Source organism: Paroedura picta, chromosome 9 (assembly GCF_049243985.1).
Source record: "Paroedura picta isolate Pp20150507F chromosome 9, Ppicta_v3.0, whole genome shotgun sequence".
Classification (NCBI taxonomy): Eukaryota; Metazoa; Chordata; class Lepidosauria; order Squamata; family Gekkonidae; genus Paroedura; species Paroedura picta.
In genome coordinates, this window is record NC_135377.1 from 13,041,478 (window position 1) to 13,067,296 (window position 25,819).

The following is a 25,819-nucleotide window of genomic DNA, read 5'->3' on the forward strand; positions in this document are numbered from 1 at the left end:
CCAGTCACTTGGGTCTCCCCCATGAGAGAGAGGTAAGGATGGAGAAGTAAATTGTTTCCCCCTCAGCAAAAAAGGACTGGAATCTTTGAAAGTGCTCCTTGTCAAGTCACCATGTTCCCCAGAAGCCATGCTATTGCACTTTTTGAGAGGTTGTCAAGGATTAGAGTCCTGCTTTCTGACTTTCAAACAGTGTTCTAGTGCAGCGGTAGTCAAGCTGTGGTCCTCCAGATGTCCATGGACTACAATTCCCATGAGCCCCTGCCAGCAAATGCTGGCAGGGGCTCATGGGAATTGTAGTCCATGGACATCTGGAGGACCACAGCTTGACTACCCCTGTTCTTGTGGATCCTCATAGAAAAATATCGGTAATGGCACGCACAGGTCCTTAAAAGACAGCGTCCCAGCATTCTTCTCCAACTGGTGGGCATTCTTCCCAGACCTCGTTATCCGAGATCCTTCATCTGGACCCACCAAGGGTTGAGCCTGAGTACATCTGGGCATAAAGCATGCACACTCACAGAGCCCAGGCCCCCACTGGCCCGAATTCTCCCTCTCACCTGAGACGATAAAGAGACCAACTTTTGTGCTAAAAGCCGTCGATCCAGTTGTACTCCTTCACCGTCTAGACTGAAAGAATGAGGGTGGTTGTTTTTTTTTTTCCCCAAAAACGAAAGCGGCATGAAAAGGATCAAAGCTAAAATTAGCAGGGGGCTGAGTCACAGCAATTATTAGTAAGAAAAAAATGTTTCCCAGGGTAGATTATAATCTCTTCAATGCAGTGACAAGGGGGAAATCCTTAAATGCTGAGGAAGAATGTGTGGTATGGCTAATTAATTGGTGCAGTGCCCTCGCTGTCGGCTTCTGCTAGCTGGGATAATGGCGAACTAGGAATTCGGAGCAGCTGCTTAATCCAAGCATTGATTGACAGGGCTGGTCCATTTTTTTTTAAAAAAAAGGTAAAGGCAGCATGTTAGATGGAGAAGTTGAAATTACAGGAACGTTCTGCATTCTGATAATTGCCGACACAGCACTTTGGTGTTTACACTTGCATGATAGATGAGGTCGTGTATGTTTTCTCAGCTACGGGTGGTAGAAAGGAGGGATATTTCAATTAAAGCGTGAATAAATTAGAATTGATTACAAATAGGGCCATTTGTTTATGCTGCCTAAAAAGGTATTAGCTGAAAGCATGCACCACTTAATCATTGTGGAAGGGTGCCTGGAAGCTAATAAGACATGTGACGGATCTCCATGGAATGGCGACGGGGCAGGTTTGCTCCCCTCACCCTCTCACAACAGACCTCTGACACAGGGTCTGTCCCACGTCTCATTTGCACTCTGGTTAAGGACACCTCTGCAAGATGTCTTTCCAGTACAATCCTCAACATGCTTTCCTGGGAGACCAGAGTAGGAATCCGGATAGACCAGGGGTAAATTATATAATCGCCCTATGAGAACTTTTAGCACTTCACAGCGTACATCAGCTTTTTGTTACCTGACCCAAAAAGTGGTGGTGGGGTGGTACGTCCTTGTAGAGCAATAGAGAAATTGTTGTGAAACAATACCATTTTCTGAATCTCTGGCAAAAATTTAGATTTGCAGTATCCGTTCCGTCTGTTAAAATCAGAAATAATTTGGATTTAGTAGAAATGAATTTCTGCTTAATCTCATATTGATGGAGATGCTGTAGAGTTTAGGAGGAATTTGGGATTTGTGCTTTCTTAATGAGATTTGCCTTCACAGTTCAAGAACCTCTACCCTAAGGCACCCCCTTCAAGGATCGCTGCCTTGTTGTGGCAAGGGGGCTTGCGTAGCTCAGTGAAGCTATGAGCTATGCCGTGCAGGGCCACCCAAGACGGACAGGTCATAGCTGAGAGCTCTGACAAAAGGTGATCCACTGGAGAAGGCAATGGCAAACCACTCCAGTATCTTTGCCATGAAAACTCTATGGACAGTTCCAATAGGCATAACGATATGACGCCCGAAGATGAGCCCCTCAGGTCGGAAGGTGTCCAATATGCTACTGGGGATGAGCAGACGGCTAGTACGAGTAGCGCCAGAATGAATGAAGCGGCTGGGCCAAAGCCGAAAGGACGCTCAGTTGTGGAAGTAACTGGTGGCGAAAAGACAGTCCGATGCTGTAAAGATTTTTATTCCATAGGAACCTGGAACGTCAGATCCATGAATCAAGGCAAGCTGGACGTGGTTAAACAAGAAATGAGAAGACTGAACATCGACATTTTAGGAATCAGTGAACTAAAATGGACAGGAATGGGTGAATTTAATTCAGATGACCATCAGGTATACTACTGTGGACAAGAATCTCGCAGAAGAAATGGAGTAGCCTTCATAATCAATAAGAGAGTAGGAAAAGCAGTCTTGGGATACAATCCCCAAAATGACAGAATGATCTCAGTTCGAATCCAAGGCAAACCATTCAACATCACAGTGATCCAGGTCTATGCCCCAACCACTGCTGCTGAAGAGGATGAAGTTGATCAGTTCTATGAAGCCCTACAACACCTTATAGAAGCAACGCCAAAAAATGATGTGCTTATCATCATGGGGGATTGGAATGCTAAAGTAGGAAGCCAAAAGATAACTGGGATAACAGGCAAGTTTGGCCTTGGAGTACAAAATGAAGCAGGGCACAGGCTGGTAGAATTTTGTCAAGAGAATACAATGGTCATAGCAAACACTCTTTTCCAACAACCCAAGAGACGACTCTACACATGGACATCACCAGACGGTCAACACAGAAATCAGATTGACTATGTACTCTGCAGCCAAAGATGGAAAAGTTCTATACAGGCAATAAAAACAAGACCAGGAGCTGATTGTGGTTCAGATCATGAGCTTCTTGTTGCAAAATTTAGGCTTAAATTGAAGAAAGTAGGGAAAAGCACTAGGCCACTCAGGTACGAACTAAATCATATCCCCGACGAATATACAGTAGAGGTGACAAATAGATTTAAGGAATTAGATCTGATAGACAGAGTGCCTGAAGAACTATGGACGGAGGTTCGCAACATTGTACAAGAGGTAGCAACTAAAACCATCCCAAAGAAAAAGAAATGCAAGAAATCAAAATGGCTGTCTGAGGAAGCTTTACAAATAGCTAAGGAGAGAAGGGAAGTGAAAGGCAAGGGAGAAAGAGAAAGATACACCCAATTGAATGCAGAATTCCAGAGAAAAGCTAGAAGAGATAAGAATGCCTTCTTAAATGAACAGTGCAAACAAATAGAAGAAAACAATAGAATGGGGAGGACCAGAGATCTTTTCAAGAAAATTGGAGATATGAAGAGAACATTTCATGCAAAGATGGGTATGATAAGGGACCAAAATGGTAGGGACCTCACAGAAGCTGAAGAGATTAAGCAAAGGTGGCAAAATTATACAGAAGAACTATACAAGAGCGAGCTTAACATCCCTGATGACCACAGTGGGGTAGTTACTGACCTGGAGCCAGACATCCTGGAATGTGAAGTCAAATGGGCCTTAGGAAGTCTGAGCAACAATAAAGCTAGTGGTGGTGACAGCATTCCAGTTGAACTATTCAAAATCTTAAAGGACGATGCAGTAAAAGTGCTACACTCAATATGCCAGCAAATTTGGAAAACTCAGCAATGGCCACAGGATTGGAAAAGGTCAGTTTACATTCCAATCCCAAAGAAGGGCAATGCCAAAGAATGTTCAAACTACCGCACCATTGCACTCATTTCTCATGCTAGCAAAGTTATGCTCAAAATCCTACAAGCTAGGCTCCAGCAATATGTGGACCGAGAACTTCCAGAAGTACAGGCAGGATTTCGAAGAGGTAGAGGAACTAGAGATCAAATTGCCAACATACGCTGGATCATGGAAAAAGCTAGGGAGTTCCAGAAGAACATCTACTTCTGCTTCATTGACTATGCTAAAGCCTTTGATTGTGTGGAGCACAACAAATTGTGGCAAGTTCTTAAAGAGATGGGAATACCAGAGCATCTTATTTGTCTCTTGAGAAATTTATATGCAGGTCAAGAAGCAACAGTGAGAACTGAACATGGAATCACGGATTGGTTCAAAATTGAGAAAGGAGTTCGGCAAGGCTGTATACTGTCGCCTTGCCTATTTAACTTGTATGCGGAGCACATCATGAGAAAGGCGGGATTAGAGGAGTCACAAATTGGGATCAAGATTGCAGGGAGAAATATCAACAACCTCAGATATGCAGATGATACCACTCTAATGGCAGAAAGTGAAGAGGAACTAAAGAGCCTGTTGATGCGGGTGAAGGAGGAGAGTGCAAAAGTTGGCTTGAAACTCAACATCAAGAAAACAAAGATCATGGCAGCCGGCCCTCTCAATTCCTGGCAAATAGATGGGGAAGAAATGGAGGTAGTGACAGATTTTATTTTCCTGGGCTCCAAGATCACTGCAGATGGGGACTGCAGCCAAGAAATTAAAAGACGCTTGCTCCTGGGGAAGAAAGCTATGGCAAATCTAGACAGCATCCTAAAAAGCAGAGACATCACCCTGCCAACAAAAGTGCGTTTAGTCAAGGCTATGGTATTCCCAGTTGCAATGTATGGCTGCGAAAGTTGGACCATAAGGAAGGCCGAGCGTCAAAGAATTGAGGCTTTTGAACTCTGGTGCTGGAGAAGACTCTTGCGAGTCCCTTGGACTGCAAGGCGAACAAACCGGTCAGTCCTAGAGGAGATCAGCCCTGACTGCTCTTTAGAAGGCCAGATCCTGAAGATGAAACTCAAATACTTTGGCCACCTCATGAGAAGGAAGGACTCCCTGGAGAAGAGCCTAATGCTGGGAGTGATCGAGGGCAAAAGAAGAAGGGGACGACAGAGAATGAGGTGGATGGATGGAGTCACTGAAGCAGTAGGTGCAAACTTAAAAGGACTCCAGGGAATGGTAGAGGACAGGAAGGCTTGGAGGATCATTGTCCATGGGGTCGCGATGGGTCGGACACGACTTCGCACATAACAACAACCCTAAGGCAGGGGCAGTCAAACTGTGGCCCTCCAGATGTTCATGGACTACAATTCCCATGAGCCCCTGCCAGCATTTGAGGGTCCTTAGATGGGCATGTCCACAGCTCTGCTTCCCAACCGTATTCTGCACAATCACACCACTTTCGGAGCTTCTCAAAGCATGAAGAACATCTCAATGGTAAAAAAGTTGAGAAAGGCTGATCTATCACAAGAGGAAAACAAAACCTCAGTCCAGGATCTTTGACCTCTCCCCACGATTTCCTTCCCTGGCTCTTAGGTGTATATCTGAACAGTACCCTTGCCACGGCAGCATGGAAACTGCTGGGGGGGGGGGGGCGGGCTTGACCTACCATGGAGGATTCTGGGAAGTAAAATTACCATCCGGCAGATTTTCTGCCTCCATTCAGCTAAAACACAGTGTTCTTCAGCATAAAAAATTACAGGTAATGGGCATATTTCAGAAAATTGCTTGTCGGCATTTAGGTGTAATAGAACCGAGATGTGTGGGCTGTGTTTGAATCTTTTCACCAACAGACAAAACATCCCTGTCCAAATGGAGCCTCTTAGATGCTTGTTATCCCACAATCTGTTACATGGCTGGCTTGCACTGGGTGTTAATGTGTTTGGGGTTTTTCTCCCACACATACACACTGTGTTAAGAGGCTGTGAGTCAAAGTTCTACAAAGCGACACTGGTTCAAGGTTGCCACACATATAACCACTTCACACATAGGAGTGGTTTCTGCCAACGCCTAGAGATGTGTGTCATCGCTTTTCCTTTGTGTTGGCCATATCTCAAAAATTAAATTTCCTTGAGTCTGGTGATGGCTACTTTTGTGCCTTTGTGAAATTCCACATGTGAGGACAAGTGGCCTAGAGAGGAAAGGCCATTACAGACTTTGGGGGAAGTTGTCCAGACCATGTGACTAACCGTGCCATTGCCTCGGTGTATGAGTCCAGGTGAGCATTTTTTGGTTCTATGATCTCAGTATGGTACCTGCTGGAACCAGCAAGTTCTGCAGTGTGCATGCTTGAACAGAATATGAAGAGCATCCTGCAGGGGGCATTTGAGGAGATATGAGTGAGGTGTGACTGAAGGGCTTCTTCCCCTCCCCTTCCTTCTCACCAATCCAACACACTAACCCAGGAATTCCCAACCAGGGGTCCACAGGAGTTCCAGAGAGGGTCCACAGCCTTTCTCCTCCTGCCTTAATGGACTCAGCCATAAGCTCCATTGTTCACCTTCCCCTCTCCAAGCATGAATGAGTTCTCTCATGGATTCTGTGTCTGGGAGGGGGTGGAGTCTGCACGCCTACTCCCACTTTAAACCATCTCTTGTCTCTACCTTCCTGAATGCTCCTTGAGTCTGCCTGTTAACATGGATGGTCATGGCACTTCCAGGGCCGTGGCAAGGAAGCGTGGCCAGCTGACATCATTTCTGGGACTTCTCCAAGGCTGAAAAATTATTTAATGGGCTCCTCCGTGGCCAAAAGGTTGTAAAAGGTGGCACTAACCACTATCCCACACTAGATCTCGACAAATAATCTAAGTCACTCGGTGACTTTGTTGTCCTGTTTGAATATTGTATTATGGAGTTGTACAGTGTCTGACTGACATGAGGAGCAATAATACTTAACAACAGGACATTCATTCTTTGTGCCATTGAAGAACACTACAGTCCAGCCAATCACATTCAGCAGTGAATATGGCATTCGGGAGGTCAAAAGATGAATTTAGTGTCAGCACTAGGTAGAGACAGAAGAACTTTGTTGTGAAGCTACCAGCCTTCAAGCAGTTGATGCCTCTCCAGCAGCTCATATTTGCCGTCTATTGGCCATTCTATCTTCAAGCTAGCTAAGAAGCAAATACTAAAAGAAAAAATATATATTATGAAGAGCAACCAAAACAACAGAAGACACTGAGCGAGCTTCCAAGTTCTCTGGAACTCTTCTTTAGGTTGGATTTTTTTAGAAAGAGGAAAGTAGGGAGATGTTCCCGACCTGTGATCATAATACCTCCTAGCCCAATCCTGCGTAGAATTGCTAGGCAGACTTGATGCGCAGTTAGACCCTACATCTAACAGTGGTTTTGGTTTGATGATGGATCAGTGCACAGAACCTCTGAGGTCAGGGAGAACCTGGCTCAAGTGTATGAAATTTAAGGTGTTTTTTTTTTAATTAACTCTTTGTGTTATTCCTGGGGTTGGCTCAGTGGAGGTTTCTTCTTGTTTTTGGACTAGTCCAATGGCAGGAGCGGAAATGAAATTAACTTCACCAATGCCCTTTCATAGACCAGATTAGTCCTCAAGTAGTTTCTCTTCTCGACATTAACAGGTTCTTTAATCCATTTCAAGAAGAGTAGGCTTCCCCTGGGGTACGAATGTACGCTGTTTAACCTGTAGGAAAAATAATTGAATCAGAATGGGGAAGGGGGGGGGGGACCCTCCTTACTTAGTAACTTTGGCTCAGGGTTTAACTGTATTTGCAAACTTTAAAGCTCTCTGCCTTTCTTTAACGTTTCTGGTGAAAGGTACAAACACAGTTGGACGTTTGCCTCATTAAAACAGATTTCGGATTTTTATTTTCTGTTTGCCATAAGGTCTGCTCAATTAGTCTCTTAAGCCCAGTGACATCTAATTTGATTAAAACGTCTCCAAGTCTTTTATCTTTTCCTTACGTATCTTGATTATAATCGAAAAGCAGTCTCCATTGTGCTTTGTTCTGCTTCCAAGTCTGATATAATGAACTAATCCATTTCTCCAAGAAGGTTACTAACTGTCTATCTTCTGTTCCTTCGGGGACACTCCTTATAAGAAGGATATTGTAAAGGTACAAGGGTTGCTTAATGAAATCTGAATGCATCCTATGAACAGCCTGATGTCAGCTCGTTTTTCGGAGGGGAACAGGGGGATTCCCAATTTTCAATTTCCGTAATTAACCTATGGAATTGTTTGCCAGAATATGCTGCAAAGTCTACAGGTATAAAAGTAGCTTTTATGAGAAGTGGGGTATGGTGACAGACGCTAGATCTAGCTTTTGGCTACTTCAGGGGAAGGGGCTAGTGGAGAAACCTCTTCCTTGTCAAGAGAACCTGGGACCAGAAGCAATTTGGTCATTTCCCCCCTTCTTGGGGGTGATGTGTGAAGGAGCTGAGCTCTTCCTGCCTGGTCTCTGCACTTCACAAAAGAATTTGTGGGCATACTTTTATCCAAAATAAAACGAGAGGACCTTGATACTTCATCATCTGGCAAAGATGACAGTTCTGTGGCATGAGAAGAGAGAAAATTTTCCCGCTTGCTTCTTTTTGTAGACATCGTGTATAAAATAAAACACGGTATATTTGGCCCCCTTGGCTCTGAATTTGCCATCAATCTGTTGGGCCATCCAATCAGGTGTGTTTTCACATGACATGCTTCCTGTCTTGGACAGCTGAAATCCTTTTAACAGGAGATGGAATCTGGGAGATTAACCATGTAAAACTGCCCTTCGCTAACTAGATGGATAGACAGATACTTAAACGTGCCCCACCACTGAAATATTGGAGTTTCTACACTCCGTCTTCCCTGTTTTCAGGCAGGACTGGAAACGTCATTTTTCTTCATGGTCAGACGGGGCCGGGTTATTAGCATGTGCGATAGCTAGAAGAAATACCCAAGTGAAGATGAATCACATTTCTTTTTCCAGCCTGTACTCCAGAGAGCTCAGAGTAACGTATCTTGGTGTCCCCCCCCCGCGCATTTTTTCTTTACAACCCCCCTTTGGAACAACAAGGCCACGGTCATCTATAGCTGGGGTAGTCAACCTGTGGTCCTCCAGATGTTCATGGACTACAATTCCCAGGAGCCCCTGCCAGCAAATGCTGGCAGGGGCTCATGGGAATTGTAGACCATGAACATCTGGAGGACCACAGGTTGACTACCCCAGATCTATAGACCTTCATGGCTAAATAAGGATTTCAACCAAAATCATCTAAGTGGCAGTTTAATGGTTACCATCTTTGGGTTGGGACATTTCTATAAATTTGGAGGGGGGGTGGAGCCTGTGGAGGGGGAAGCTTGGGAAGGGGGCGGGACTTCAGTGGGTTAGAACTCCATAGAATCCAAAGTAGTTGCTTTTAGCTATCTCTGTTACTTAGAAACCGCTAGTTTTAGACACCAGTCAAACCCTGTAACCACGATCCCATCAACCCATGTTACATTGTTGTATCCTATATACTCCTGATGACCCAGTTATAGAAAAATGTTCCTGTTTTTTTTTAATTGCTGTTTTCACATTCCCCCCCCCTCCAGTTTTTTTTTTTTTTACTGTTCAGATTTCCTCCTCTCAGGCTGACATTTTGTGAGTTTTGTAACTGTCCAGAGTGATAACTAGGTTTTACATTTTTAGCACGCTAATGATGAGGCATATAGGACTGGCATATATTAGCCCTAAAGGGGAAATCTATTTTGGGCGTATGTTAAAAACTTTTCCTGTCGTGCGGCATATGCTGGGGGGGCGTGGAGGCAGAACTCTGGAGGATGAGAAAGGGGAACATTTCAGAAGAAGCAGCATCTTTTGCAACCCCCTGTTAGCTTCTCCCCCCCCCCTTCTCATTAACTACATCATGCACTGAGTTGAATTGCAAAGGAAATCAGCGATGAACCAGGGATAATTCAGCTTTTTGATAGTCTTAGGTTCCATTTAGAGATCTTTCTAGCCCCTCTGAGGGCAACCTTGCAGTTGTGTGGTCCGTAACAGAGAGAAACAGACCTATTGATACAGACCGGTACCCCCATACCTATGTGAGCCTGTGGCCAGTATTATGCTATTATTATATACTAGTAATCAAGCCCACTGTATAAGTAATACAGTGGGCTCTAGGCACGTACCAGATCGTAGGAGGCCCGTCGGGCGGCGGGGCCTCTCCCGGGCGGCGGTCATTTGGCGGGCAGGGAGTCCCCGGCAGCCGCGCTCGGCGCAACTGCCGGGAGCTCCCTTCCTGGTGGCGTGACGCGGCTGGCGGGCTGACGCGCCTGGCGGGCTGACGCGCCATAGAGGCGGAGGGCAGAGCGGCTCCACATCAAGGCGAGGGCGCAGGCACGGCGGCCATTTTGGAAGTAGGCGGACGGAGGCCATGGGCCACGCGGGCAGCTGCGCCGGGATACTCATCAACAACGGGGTACTGCCGGCTGCGTCAGGCCGCCAGGCAGGGAGCCCTCAGCAGCCACGTGGAGCGCGGCTGCCGGGGACTCCCTTGCGGCCAGCCGGACGTGTCGGAGCAACTGCGAGCCGCGCTGTGCGCGGCTCGCAGTTGCTGGGGCTGGGAATCGGAGGGACCAATTGGCAGGCGCTGTGCGCCTGCCAATTGGTCCCTCCGATTGTCTGTCCTGAGGAAGGGTCCTATCCGGACCCTTCCTCATCACGGACACATCCCGCCTTAGGACCCCTTAACGCTTTATATAGTCCGTGGCGCCCGTGGCGCCACGGGCGGTTTAAAGATAAGAACTTGTCACTGATGAAAGAATCACACTGAAAATGGATATTACCTGGATTCCCTTTTGACAGAAGTCCTACAGAATAAAGAAATAAGGAAAACTACAAAAAAAGGACACTTTTCTTTCTTTTATGAATATATTGTATTGCCATTGGATAGGTCTGTTTCTCTCTGTTTGGTTTAATTATTAGACCGCCCTTTTTATACAGTTGTGTGGTCCGTGCTTGTTGCCCCCTCAGAAGCCAATAAGCTGAGTTGTCATGATTTCCAAAGATTGCGGAAGATGTTTGGTACTTTCTCAAGCTTATCACTTTCCCCAGGTCCCGAAAAACCAGGGCACACTTAAGCAGATCAGAGAAGTTCTGTGTTCTCAATTGGCAGAATATATATTTTTTTATTTCAACCAAATTTATATCTACCTTACTCCCCCCGTAGGGACCCCAAATGGCTTGCATCATTCCCTTCTTCATTTATCCTCACAACGCCCCTGTGAGGTAGGTTAGACAGAGAGTATGACTGGCCCAAGGTCATACCTTGGCACAAGTGGGGATTCAAACCCACACCTCCCAAATATTAATCCATCACTCTTAACCACTTCAGTCCCTTAGATCAGGGGTAGTCAACCTGTGGTCCTCCAGATGTCCATGGACAACAATTCCCATGAGCCCCTGCCAGTGTTCGCTGGCAGGGGCTCATGGGAATTGTAGTCCATGAACACCTGGAGGACCACAGGTTGACTACCCCTGGGCTAGAGGAAAGCATACAAGGGCAGTTTATAAGGTGCCGTCTCCAAATCTCCAGGAATCCAACAAGCCAGAACTGGCAACCTTAGAAACAGTGGGGAAGGATGTTTAGTTGACAAGAATGCATGCCTTCTTCTCCTCGCTAGTTAGGTTTGGTTGCTTGAGGACTTTCATATAATTTGAGCAATCGAATTGCACAGCCTTTGTTTACTCTCATGGCTTTTGTGTGAAAATTAAAAGTCAATTTAAAGCATAAAGAGGATAAAGGGGAAGAGGCAGAAAATACGCACTTCTTATTCAACTTCTTTTCACAGGTCTTTGTGTTATTTAAGACTGCAAGACACACTGAAGAGCAAAGAGGATTTCTGTTTGGGTCTCTGCAAGGATAATCTTAATCCATTCTAAAGGGGCTTTGTCTCAGGGAAATTACACGTAGCCGTTTCAGTAACTGGGCTTTCGTAATGATGAGGGTTTTTTTTTTTTTTGCAATTGGAAATTGTCTTACACCTGTCTTAATATCCAGAGTAGGAATGAATACAAAAGTAGAACTTGCTTTATGTTTTGCTATATATACACCACCTCTGATTGGGGGGGAAAGTCCTCTAAAAATTCACTTGCCGCAGGCTATGATTAAATGAGATTATTAGAGTTGCAAAAATCTCTGCATGCTATTTACGGTCAAAGCAGCACCTGTTTGCGGAGTGCAGAAATCTCTGGAGCCACAGTGCTCATACGTATGCGCCATGTGTTTGTTCGGGAGGGTAGTAGGTTTTTTTTGGATATTTACTCTCGATCCTTGATCCGGCAGGGCTGGCAGGTCCGGCGCCACTGACGGTTTTGCCAGAAGCACAATTAGCTAATAACTGGTGCAAAGCTGTTAGGGATTTGATGTGTGTTTTTGGTAAATGGTTCTGAAATGATTGATGAAATTGGAAAGAAAACAGTAGGGTCTGGCGGAATGCATTAATTCCGAAGAACGTCGGTCATTGCCCCTTTGCGTTTCGTTGTCAAAAAAACGTTTCTCGTTCCCCTCCCCCGTGCAGCTTCTCCCAACCGGTCTCCTGTACATTCAAATGCTCCCATCAACTAATTTCTCCCCCCCCCCCCAACCCGAACCCACGGTTACACAGTGTGACACATCTTTGTCATTTTTTCATCCTTTCCTGGTTGATTATAATTTGTATTGGTGGCTGATTGTTCTCAATGGCTAGGACTTTCCTCCGGTGACACTAAATTCATGCCGTTTTGCACAGTGTTCAAATCGATGTAACCGGAATCGGAAGCATGGTTGAGTGAAATGGGGCACATTAAATTTACTTTGTTAATAAATGTTAATAAATTTATCAGTAGGCATTAAGTGGACTCATCACCATCATCCTGCCCTTCTGCAAGACTGCTAAGAGTACAACCCTATGCAGAGTTACTCCAGAGTTACTACACAGAGTTACCCATTGATTTGAGTGGGTTAGTTCAGCTGAACTAACTCTTCATAGGATTGCATTGTAAAACAAGTGCAATGTAATAGATGTACACGATACTACATAGAGGAAAGAATGCACTTGAAAAATCATGGAAGACCAAACATTGAATCATTGAATTCAACTTGGGAGAGGCCCAAAGACCATGCAGTCCAACTGTCTGCACCAGATGGGATGACCTAAAGTGTCCCTAACAGATGTTTTGACCTATCTGTGTCTCATAGAATCATAGAGTTGGTAGGGACTTCCTGGATCATCTAGTGCAACCCCCTATTGCTCATCCACTGTAACTTGCCACCCCCTTCAATCTTCACAGAATCAGCCTCTCCGTCAGATGGCTATCCAGCTTCTGTTTAAAAATCTCCAAAGATGGAGAACCCACCACCTCCCGAGGAAGCCTGTTCCACTGAGAAACAGCTCTAATTGTCATGAACTTGTTCCAGATATTTAGACGGAATTTCTTTTGAATTAATTTCATCCCATTGGTTCTGGTCCGTCCCTTTGGTGCAAGAGAGTACAACTCTGCTCCAACTTCTACATGGCAGCCTTTTAAGTACTTGAAGATGACTATCAGATCCCCTATCAGTCGTCTGAGTAAAGCAGTACCATCACCTCCCATGATCTGGACACATTACCGATACTCCGCTCTGGTTCAGCCTCACTTGGAGTACTGTGTTCATTTTTGGGCACTATAGTTGAAAAGGGATGTAGACAAACTAAAGCATGTCCAGAGGAGGGCAACAAAGATGGTTTAACCCCTCCGTGGACTGAGAACCCACAACATTGCTGGGCAATTGATTCCATCACTGAACTGCCCTTAGACCATTCTGCACATGCTGGATAATGCACTTTCAATGTGTTTTTGCAACTGGATTTTTCTGAGCGAAACAGGAAGATCTACTTCAACAGTGCATTGAAAGAGCATTATCCAACATGTGCAGAATGGTTCCTTATTGTTAAAAAGTGCCTCCTACAATCCTGCTGATGTCTCCCTACCTATAATTTAAACCCATTGTTACAAGTCCTATCCTCTGTTATGGATTATGGCAAATGAAGAGTTTACAGCCTGAAAACACAAACCCCAAAGCTTTTTTTGTCCCCAGAAGGGAACTTAACCAATGCTTTGCGGTTTGTTTTTTCACAAATAGAGAAAAAATACATTTGGACGGTCCTTTGCAGCGCCCCACCTCGGTCCAAGATAAGGAAGCTGTCCTCACCTGGAGGGCAGCTAAAGACACTTGAACTCTCTTCTGCATTGAGATATTGCCATTTGCCAGGTTTCTGATTGATTTGTCATCACTAAGCAAGATAATTGACTGACAACCCACTCCTGGACCCCGCAGCGCCAGGAGCATTGAATGGGATGTATCGTCCTCCTGATCCTGGGTTGGGTCATAACTCATTGGGTTGCAATTCTCAAATCCCTGAGCAGAGAGAGAAGGTTCTGGGAGAACAGACGGGGGGGGGGGGGGAGTTGCTGCATTCTTTCTAGGAATGTGATTTTATTTTTTTTTAAATAAAGAAGCAGCCATTTAAAGTACTTTAAGAAGCTGGGTAGACACTAATTGGGAGCTCTAATCTTTTCCCTGCAGATCCTCTCGTTTCTCTTTTGGCTTTCAGTAAAAGCCTCCCCTGCCCATTGCTGGCCTTATTGCTTAAGCGGTTAAAGAAACAGGCAAATGGTGAAAAAATCCTTCTTTTTGAAGCATTTCAACCAGGGGTGCTCATTCTGCAGCCGGCAGAAGAGCACTTTTGCAAATGTAACCTACCAGAACAACCACATTAATCTCCATCCCAGGCACCTCAAGGAGGCCTTGCAGCTTACCCGTTTCTCTGGCAGTGGCCGTTTCCAGGTAGAAACCACCCGCCAGCCACAAGCCCCTCCAGATGAGAGCCTCGTAAAATCATAGAGTTGGAAGGGTTCTTCAGGGTCATCTAGACCAGGGGTAGTCAACCTGTGGTCCTCCAGAGGTTCATGGACTACAATTCCCATGAGCCCCTGCCAGCAAACGCTGGCAGGGGCTCGTGGGAATTGTAGTCCATGAACCTCTGGAGGACCACAGGTTGACTACCCGTGATCTAGCCCAACCCCCTGCACAATGCAGGAATTCACAACTAATGTCCTGCATCAGTGCTGAGGCCCACAAGCACCTGTGTGGACCTGCAGTGTTATTAATCTCTGCCCTCACTGTCAACGTGGGAGCACCATAGCCAAGCCTACTCTCCCAAACCAATTGCCCAATGGGATAGGGTTGTGAGTGTCCTGCATAGTGCAGGGGGTTGGACTAGATGACCCATGAGGTCCCTTCCAACTCTATGATTCTGTGAATAGACTGCTCGGAAGCTCTCTCATCCCCTCCCTCCCTTTTCAACTAAAGCTCTCTGCCGTATTCTCTCACTGTGCCAGTCTGCCAAGGAATATTCTTAGTCACATGTTCCCCCCCTTTTCTGGTTGGCTCGCTCCTCACAGCTCTGCTAGTTTTACAGATGTGAGCTTGTCCAGGGATGATGTTAACCAGATGTGCATTGCCAGATGTTTACAGTTTCATGCACCATTTCCCCAGGACTCATTGTTAATTTATCTTCTCTTTTTCTCTTGTGTTAGGTATGATTATCGTGAAATGCTGCACAATGCCACTTTCTGTCTGGTCCCCCGTGGCCGGAGGCTTGGATCCTTCAGGTTCCTGGAGGCCCTGCAGGTAAGATCAGAGTCTCGCTGAAGGGCTGGGAACCATTTAGCCCCTTTGTAAGCTGGGATTCCTCCTGGTGTGAGATCCAGGCAGGGGAAGGCGGATTGGAGACTTCATTTCCCTAATAGCCCATAATCCTGCTTTTGCCGTTGGCAGCTGTTTCGCAAGAGGCATTCAGTGTCCAGAGCTTGTGTGTTGATTGGATTGCCGTGTTACCTCCATGGAGAGGACTTCCCCAGTGCCCAGAGAGAGGGTCAAAGCTGACTCGAGTGCATATGTCAAACCAGAGAAGGAAGGGAGGCCAGAAGAATCTGTATTCTGTAGACACACGCTGGCTTCATCCATCCAGGAAGTCAGGAGGAAATAAATAATTTGGCTTATTGTTTTAATTCAGCCCAGCCAAGATTGCCTATAAATTCTGCTTGTGTTTTCACTTTGCATAGTAAATAAGTTTTAAGGGATTTCTTCTCTGGGTTGGTGGCAGATGGCAGGCAGCAGGAAGGGGCATGTCTAGAATTAACATGTCACTGAACACATTTGGAAATGAAGGGCACTTCCGCAGGGGGGTATCGGAGGATTAGAGCTTGGTCACGTGGTCTCTGCACTCGGCTCCCACTTCGATTTACCGGAATGTCAGCCCACAGAAAATGAAAACCCTGCAGTCCGTTCTGAATGGCAAAGCTCACAGGGTAGAGGAAAGATTGCTATAGTTCACAGGGCAACTTTTCTCTGTCCTGATGTTGTTGTTGGTGTCTCTGTTTTGCTGCCAAACCAGGAGGAGGCATCTCTTACATGGGGGTCCCCTTTTGAGCCTGTGGGCACTTTTGGAATTCCGACACCACGTGGTGGGCATAGGCACAAAAAGGGCTGCCACTGGAGGTGTAGACCAGGGGTAGTCAAACTGCAGCCCTCCAGATGTCCATGGACTACAATTCCCATGAGCCCATTCATGGGAATTGTAGTCCATAGACATCTGGAGGGCTGCAGTTTGACTACCCCTGAATTAAAGGATCTCGAGTAGCTGATATTAGGAATCATCCCCCCTCCCTCTCTGCTACCCGAGAAAGCTTGTGGCCAGTGAAAGTAGAAAATACTGAGCTTGCTGGACCAAGGCCTCCTCATTCTTTTTGACCTCACAACAACCCTCCTAAGATACAGTAGGTTAGATTATAGCAGCTGGCCCAAGGCCACCCAGTGAACATCAGGGCAGGGTGGGGATTTGAACCTTGTCCTCCCCAGAATACATCCTGCATGCAAGTCTCTCCACTGCACCAACTTGCATAGGATGTATTTTCAGGAGGTTTACACTACAGTTCCCAGCAATCAGTGAGCCTTTGAGCCTGTCTTAAACTACAGTTCCCAGTATTCAGTGAGACTGCACGGAATAACACCTGCATCCCCATATTTCCTTTCTTACTTATTTGCAATAGTTATGTCCTGCTTTTTCCAAAGATGATCATTCTGAAAGCAGTTCACGGTCAATTTTTTTTTAATAGAACTGGTTTAGAACAGCACTGACATACAGTGCATGGTGTCAAGGCTTCAGATTTGCTAAGCAAAAGCAGAACAGAAAAGGGCTGGTCAAATAAATGGGCCTTCCCTCCCAATAAAGGAAAGGAGGAAATGTGCCAACTGGTCCCCCAACTAAAGTATACAGCCGTACAAAGGAAGTCAGTTAAAATGATTGGTTTCCCGTGAAAATCTGTGACTTATGGATCTCCTCTTGAGACCTTTACCCAGCTCTAAGCCAAGATAATGGAACTAGGCCCAGCCCACTTCTGCTAGCTGCTTTTCTTTCGCCTTTAGCCACAGCAGACCCCCTTGTCCAGAGCTCCAAGCAGGGTCGCAGGATTTACCAGTGCACCGTGAGGACAAACCCTCATGATTGTAAGGCGCTTTAACTGTCAGATGTTTCCACAAAGCTCTATTTCCAACCCTCTGTTCAAGACAAACAAAAAAAGGCTGCAATTTCATTTCTTGCAGAGCTTGCGGAACCAACCAAGGAAAGTGTGTATCCAACCTTTGCTTGAAGACACTGGCAGTCTTCAAGCAAAGGTTGGATACGCACGTTTCTTGGATGCTTTAGGATGCTTTGGGCTGATCCTGCGTTGAGCAGGGGGTTGGACTAGATGACCTGTATGGCCCCTTCCAACTGTGTGATTCTGTGATTCAACCCACAAATGTACTTGTCTCTTTCCCCTGATTTTTAATGATTCCCTATGCAGGCTGCCTGTGTCCCTGTGATGCTCAGCAACGGATGGGAGCTGCCATTCTCCGAAGTGATTGATTGGAATCAAGCTGCCGTCATTGGGGATGAAAGATTGTTATTACAGGTAAGGCGAGGAGTGGGGGGACCACGGCCTTCCGTCAGATTGGCTGAGGACGGCAGCCCCCTTCTGCACTTCCAGGAAAGATGTATCCGAAAGGTCATGGCTGTAAAAGAGATTTTTTATCGGGAGGGATTTGTTGGCGTCATTATGAATATTAACTCATTTCATAAGGTATCATTCACTTTCTGACATGAAGGTCACTCCAAATGTCTTGGTTAAATAGGGGCATTGGAATTATTTCCTTAAAAATATCAGTGCATATATGTGCTAATACCACCAGAGTTAAGAATCATAGAATCAGAGTTGGAAGGGACCTCCAGGGTCATCTAGTCCAACCTCCTGAACAACTACCTGCCTACCCATAGTGACCCCAGTTTCATGCCGAAATGACCCCCCACCAAAAATCTCCAGAATCCAACCTGGCCTGGAGGAAATTCTCCAACTATCCCTCAGTGTCAATCAGCAGTTCCCTGGGGATGCAAGGAAGGGCCACAAGATACAAACACTGCCACATCCCTTCCTGCCCACCCACTCACAATCTGCCTAAGTTCATAAAATTAGCATTTCTGTGAGGTGTCTATCTAGCCTCTGCTTTAAAACTTCCAAAGAAGGAGAGCCCACTACCTCCTGAGGAAGCCTGTTGTAAAGTAGCCATTCTCACCAAGTAGTTGTAAAGTAGTTGTAAAGTAACCATTCTCACCAAGGGCCATGTGGCCCCCTGGGGGGCCCTGGTACATGTGGAGGGGGCCACAGACTGAAAAATATGAGAAGTGGAGCCCAAAGGGTTTATGGGGAGGGCCTGGTAAGTGAACCAATGAAATACCCTTTTTGTCACCTATGAGATCATGAATTGCTCAAAAGTTCAACCTGCACCAAAGGAAAGAAAAAGAAAACATGTAATCCATTCCTTTGCGTATGCTTGAATTAATGCATCCAAGAACAAAAATTAACACACATGCTTCTCTTGGTTGAATATTCTAGAAATCTATCTCACGTCAAGGGTAGTTAGTTCACTCTTAGCTTAGGCCTTTTTTTGTCTAGCTCATTGTATAAGTGGCCAGCCGACCACAGGAGGATCCTGGAACCTGAGAAAACCTCCTGAAAGGATCATGGCCCAACAAGAAAGGCTGAGAAGTACTTGGGATGGAAGGTGACACACAGCTTCAAAAATATCAATAGTTCTGTGGCCTTGGTGGTTTCTTTTTCTCTTCCCCCTTGAGCATCTGCTAGAAATTTTATCAGGCACATTTTAAATTATTAGCCACTTTGGTGGTCTTTGTGGGGGTCAAAAGGCTGGTCAGACCTCCCACACCCGCACTTAGCTCTGGGGAGATAAGAGACCTCCAGACTGAGCCAAGGGACCCATCCAGAGAGGACCACAGAAGCCCAATCTGACCTTGCAGGAGCAGCTTCCCAGGCTGCCACAATGCACAGAACATGCCAAGCAGGCTGGAGGCCAGCAGCAAGCAAATCCCAGGGGCTGGTGGCAGAGCCAGGGAGAAACAAGGGCAGCAGAAGAACAGCAGGACCTACCACAAGCACTAGCCCATTCCTCATCTGCAGTGGGAGCCAGGAAAGCTTCTTTGGAAGGACAAGGCAGGGAACATGAACTTCCTTAGGCCAGCAGGAGCCAGAAGAGAAACCCTATAAAGCTTTCCAAAGGGGAAGGGCAGGGGAAGTGAGATCCCAGGCAGCTGGCTGCCCATTGGCCCTAGTGCCTATCACTCCCATAGGCCCCACCCCCAGGTTAGAGGCCAGAATTGTCCCACCCCCATGCAAACCTTTAAAAGGTGCACCTGGAAGAGCCAGGGAGGAAGCAACAGGCTGGGAGAGGTTAATGGCAGGAGCCAGAGAGGGGGAAAAAGGCATGGAGATTTTTGTTTTGTTTGTTTTGTTCACTTTGGAGGTCCCCTCCCCTTCCAGGCAAGCCCTGCTGAAGGAAACTTGGAGGAGGAGAAACCCCCAGACTCCAGCCCAATATTGTAGTCTGACAGTGGGAATCTAAATATAATTTAATTCATGATAATAATTTAAAATCTAGGATATTTTGGGTCTCAGGGAGTTGTTCCCACATAAATGATAATGAAAAGGTGTTTTGGATGTTGTGCAGAAACATGCAGAGAGGATGCGTGTCACGCACAAAGTTTCCCTACAAAGGTCAGGAGAACAGCCAGGCCTCACAGCCAGGTGGGTGGCTCTACAGTAGAGGTAGCCAAACTGTGGCTCTCCGGATGTCCAAGAACTACAATTCCCATCGGTTCCTATGAGCATGGCCAATTGGCAGAGGCTCATGGACATCTGGAGATGCGCAGTTTGACCATTCCTGAGGCATCCTTTGTGTGAACAGGTACTTCCACCTGAGCAATGTGTAAGCGTCCACCATGGTTTCCATTAGGGCAACTTGCTGGCATGGGAGCAAAGGTGACCTGTTGGCCTGTTGTGGCTCCCTTAGTTAATGAGGCCTAGATGTAGCCTCCGTGTGCTTCTATGCCTGAAGACTGAGGACTGCTTCAGTCTGACCTTTCTTCCTCAGAACACTTGAATTTTCCCTCCATTCCTTAGAGATGTTAAGGTTGCCGTGGAGTTGCTGTTCCTTTTCTGCCTTCTCTGGTGATGCGTTCATTGGCTGTCTCGGGTTGTCGGAAACAATTTGTTCCGCAGGGACCTCTTTGCTGTGCATCTGCTCTCTGTTTTTGCCATGCTGCAGATTGAATTGTGCAGTGGGAAAGGAAGAGAGGAAGCCAAGTCCCTCCCTAGCCAAGCAGTCTGTGCCCATTAATACAGCAGAGGAGCTCCCAGCCACCTTTTCCCCGTTGGTGGCAGAAGAAGAGGAGCTGGTTTTTATACATATACCCAGCTTTTCAGTACCCAAAGGAGTCTTAAAGCGGCTTACATTCGCCTTCCCTTTCCTCTCCCCACAACAGACACCCTGTGAGGGAGGTGAATCTGAGAGAGCCCTGATATTACTGAAGGAGAAGAAGAGTTGGTCCTTATATGCCACTTTTCTCTACCTGAAAGAGTCTCGAAGTGGCTTACATTCGCCTTCCTTTTCCTCTCCCCACAACAGACACCCTGGGAGGTAGGTGGGGCTGAGAGAGCTCTAACAGAACTGGTCTGTGAGAACAGCCCTAAGACAGTAGCGACTGGCTCAAGGTCACCTTGCTGGCTGCATGTGGACAAATGAGGAATCAAACACAACTGTCCAGATTAGAGTTTGCAGCTTTTAAGTGCTGCACCCCGCTGGCAGTACATAATAGCACAATTGTCCCACAGTCTATGGGAGGAAAAATGGTTCTTTGCCCCAAACCATGTGAATGTGACTCATGCTCTGCTACCTGCACTAAGCCAGAAGCCCTATTTCCAGCAAACCTCTCTGCTCACCTGCTGGATGTGGGTAGGCCAATTAAGAAGATAATATTTACCAGCCTACGTGCTTTCCCCCAAAGGAAAGCAACATAAGACGTGAGTCCCAGTTGAGGCAGCTGAGCTCAGTCCCCTGACAGGATTCCTCCGGTCTAGCAATGCTGCCTTAGTTGACACCAAGGAAATGCAGGGTGTCAGGAGGGATTTTGGAAGCGTCCTGCGGCTGAACTGAAATTCCTTCGAAACCCGAAAACTCTAGCGAGCCAATGAGAATTCCGTCGTATTCCTAGACTTGGTGGTCCAAAGGGGAAAAGATCGCAAGAGGATCAGCAGTGTGCTCTTGAAAGGAGGGCAGCAACGGTTCCTTCTTCAACAAAACTAGGACAATGAAGAAGGAAGAAGAAGAAGAATTGGTTCTTATATGCCACTTTTTTTAATCCCCGAAGGAATCTCAAAGCGGCTCCCAATCGACTTCTCTTTCCTCTCCCCACAACAGACACCCTGCAAGGTAGGTGAGGCTGAGAGAGCCCTGATATTCCTGAAGAAGAAGAAGAGTTGGTTCTTATATGCCGCTTTTCTCTACCTGAAGGAATCTCAAAGCGGCTTACAGTCACCTTCCCATAACAGGCACCGGGTTTGATTCCGCACTCCTCCACATGCAGCCAGCTGGGTGACCTGGGGCTCACCACAGCACTGATAAAACTGTTCTGACCGAGCAGGAATAGCAGGGATCTCTCAGCCTCCCCTCCCTCACAAGGTGTCTGTTGTGGGGAGAGGAAAGGGGAAGTGAATGTAAGCTCCTTTGAGACTCCTTTGGGTAGAGAAAAATGATATATAAGTACCAACTCTTCTTCATGAATGAATGAAGACCATCTTTGTCTTTATCAGAATGGGCTTGCAAGTCAGATCTTTTTAGGAGGGGCTTTGAGGTCACTTACTGTACTGGTTAAAAGTGTCCAACTACTGTCTAGGACAGGGGTAAGTCAACCTGTGGTCCTCCAGATGGCCATGGACAAATGCTGGCAGGGGCTCATGGGAATTGTAGTCCATGGACATCTGGAGGACCACAGGTTGACTACCCCTGGTCTAGGAGACCCAGATCTTAATCCCCACTCCAACAGAGTTAACTATTGGCCGTTTTTTAAAAGTCCTATCCTCGGAGAGTCTCTGCACCTGCTCAGCTAAAAAAAAAACCAGAATCCATTGTGCATGTTCTGTTGTCTTGCGAGTGACATAAACACCACAGAGAACGTCTCCTGAAACCATGAATGACAAGTGATGGCTCCCACAACACCAAGAAGTTACTTTCTGCAAGATCCCCACCCTCAGATGACCAAAATCTTTGCCAGGTTTCTGCATCTGTCCCTATTCACGCTTCATGATAACTCCTCTTGAGTGAATTTTGATGGCTTTCTCTCTTGTATGGATTAAACTTTTATTCTCTTCTATATATGCCAATAAAGGTATTGAATTTGAATCCCCGTGCGTGCCATGGAAACCTGCAGGGTGACCTTGAGCCAGGCACATTTTCACAGTCTAGTCTACCTCACAGGGCTACTGTGAAGATAAAATGAAGGACAGGAGAAATGACATAAACCACTTTGGGTCCCCATAGGAGAGAAAGGCAAGGTAGAAAGGAATGAATTAAATAAATAAGAGAGGCAATGGGTTTGCTGCTTTTTCAAAACAGGGTAGGAAAAAGCCTTTTAAGAGGGCATTTGCCTGAACCACCGTGGTGCTTAATTTTGATATAAAGGTTTTAAACCTTATTGATTCTGGGTGATGCTGTTGTTGTTAATTATGGACTGTATTTTATACTGTTCTCCGAAACCCCTTTTAAAGCTGTCTTTTGCAATTTTTATGTCCTTGGCAGGGTTTTTAATGCTAGGTTTGTTAGTCATGGGGGTTTAATTGTGAACGACTTTTTATGATTTATATTTGCACTGTGTGTTCCTTTCCAAGGCGCCTGGCACAGGTTCTCGTGAGAGAGAAGCATAGAAATTTTCCAAATAAATGCATTCCCCTGACCCTTTTTGCCATGAGCTGGATGGCCCACCCTACTCCAATTTTATTTATTTTATTTATTAATTGTTAGATTTTAATACCACCTTCCCATTCAGCTCAGGGTGGTTTACACACAACATTGTGGGGTATTATATGAAACAACCTAAGGGTAGAACAGAAGTCAAAATAACATCAACAATAATCCAACAGTGTTTTAAATGAACATAATATCAGTGAATTTGATCAACAATAATATAACAGAAACAACTTGGATAACCCCCCAGAGAAGTCAGGCTGGTGTAGGCCATGGAGGAGGTATCTGAGGGGGGACCTGTGGATGTTATTGGGTTGGTCGGTCTCAGGGGAATGCCTGGTGGAGGAGCTAGTCAGGGTTGGCCCTGGTTAGTTTTTGGACAGGAGGTTTCTAAGGAAAGCCACGGTTACTACACAGAGGGAGGCAGTGGCAAGCCATCTTGCCTTGAAAACCCTACAGGTTTGCCTTGAAAACCCTAAGCCATAAGGAGGGGGGGGTCATCCTAAGTTGGCTGGGACTCAAAGGCACTTTCTGCCACCACCAAATCCAGCCATATGTCGAGTGCCTTAGAGCAGGGGTAGTCAACCTGTGGTCCTCCAGATGCAAATGCTGGCAGGGGCTCATGGGAATTGTAGTCCATGGACATCTGGAGGACCACAGGTTGACTGCCCCTGCCTTAGAGGAGTCCCCCTCTGAATGTTACCAGCCCATCTGTGTCCACAGACACGTCTGGGGATTCCTGGCAGCAGTGGTGGAATTTTTGCATAAAGTTCCCCATCTCTTCCCCACCCCCACTGCTAACTTAATGTGCCGATCTTTGTCCTCCTTCCTGTAACGCACAATTGATTCCCTTCACAGCTGCTTCCTTGCTTGAGTAGCTACTACCCCATTATTAACAGTGGTTTTTAAAGAGCTGGCGCAGAGCCCAAGTGTCTGCTCTGGGAAATGTTTTTGTGTTTTTTTGTTGTTGTGTTGCAGTTTCTCATTTCCCTTTCTAGACCGAGCTGGGATGTTTTTATTTACATATTCTCGTCACTGTTGCGGCGGCTCGAGATCCAGGAGAGCTTAGCTGTGCCCGTCCCGCCTTAAAAAAAGAAAATGCGCCACTCGTCTGCCTTCCCCTCTTCCTCCGTATTACACAAATGGCCTGCTATTAAAACGTCATCTCGTTCTAATATTTTTTTAGTGTATTTGTGGCAGATCAGCGTCAATTGATCATTTTTTCTACACTCCACATCTAGGGCAGGAAGATTAATAGCAAATAGCCAAGGATGGCTTAAAAATAGAAGCTCTAGTTTCAGTCCCCATCTGTTAAAAAATGAGCCAGTGTACAGAAAGACACTAAAAAGAAAATTTAATCTTCTCCTACTAGTTGTGTAGCTTGCTCTGTCTGATGCCTGAGATGAGCTTCATCTCCTTTTTTGTTTTACTTGTTGGAAGACACCTCAAAAAGTTCAGCAAACTTAATGAAAGGGGGGGGAGCATTCATCTATTGCAGTAAGATGTAAATATTGGGGAACAGCTGTCTAAAAATGCTGCTGTAAATATTCTGCATATATTCACCAGATTATTATTATTTATTCAATTTTTATATATTTTTTCAACATATATTTTTGCCTTCAACAGAGGTACAATTTGATTTTTAATTATCTTGTCCAGCCTATTTAAGGTTATTATTAGAATATTAGATGTGCTGTCATGATCAGCCCTGGGAAGAAGGTGTTTTAAAATAATGTTTACCATCATTTCCCCCAAATGTACCTAAGAACAAAAGAGAAAGCCGTGTTGGATCCACTGATGTGGCAAACTTGGTTAAAATACTGAGCCGATAACTAGGAAGGTCCTGGTTGAAATTTCAGTTCTGTCATGAATGGCCATAGTTGAGCCTGTCATCTGCACATTTTCCACCACCACTACCCCACTTTACAGAGTGTTGGTCAGAACTATTTAGATAATAAAACGCGCATTCGGAATATTCTGGGTTGATTCCTATGTAACTTTGAATAGAACAATGTTTTCTGTAGTTATCCCTGAGTCCTGAGAACCACATGGAATTCAACCACTGGCAATTATAATTCAGGAGGAAACCTTATTTCTTAAAAATATTTTATACCACTTAAATCTTAGATGACCTTGCACCCGACCTAGAATTTACAGAAGTTAGAGTTGGGCCATTTTCACTTATTCCTACTTCTGCGGGAAACCTCTGATCCCACCCTCAGCTACCTCTAAGGATGCCCTGCCTCCAGGAGCTGCATTTCAGAGGCTGCCACAAGAGGGGGGAAATCGGCGAAAACTGTCATGACCCACCTCCGCCATGGAAGTTCTAGATAGGTACCAAGCTAAGGCAGCTCTCTGTGTGCCCAAACAAAAGACCATCTGAAATACAATCTGCATTATATATAAGTCAATAAATCTGCATAAAGCTATCACATTTAGTTCAGGGACCTGTTGTGTATGTGTATTGGCAGAGTCCGGGAGCGGAGGATCCACGTCAGGCATCAGGAATGAATTCCCATTACTGATGCACAGGATCCAGCCTGCTATTGGTTGTCTGTTTTGTCCAATGAGGGGATTGCACTTAGGGGCAATCACAGGCTTGGTGAGAACCCCTCAACTGTGTATAAGCTCAGATGGTGGGCTGTTTAGTTGTTCAATTGTTGGTGATGAATAAAAAAGGTGATCTTTTGGACATGAGTATCTCTGTGCCTTATTGAACCC

General features: G+C 45.8%; 1 protein-coding gene across 1 annotated transcript in view; it reads left to right on the forward strand.

The window, feature by feature from the left end:
- The window catches only part of EXT1 (exostosin glycosyltransferase 1), a 289,810-nt gene that overhangs the window by 236,721 nt on the left and 27,270 nt on the right, over positions 1-25,819 (forward strand). The window contains exons 2-3 of the mRNA XM_077351615.1: positions 15,283-15,376; positions 17,593-17,700. Of these exons, the coding sequence (XP_077207730.1) occupies positions 15,283-15,376; positions 17,593-17,700 (202 nt within the window). The remainder of the gene's footprint in view (positions 1-15,282; positions 15,377-17,592; positions 17,701-25,819) is intronic.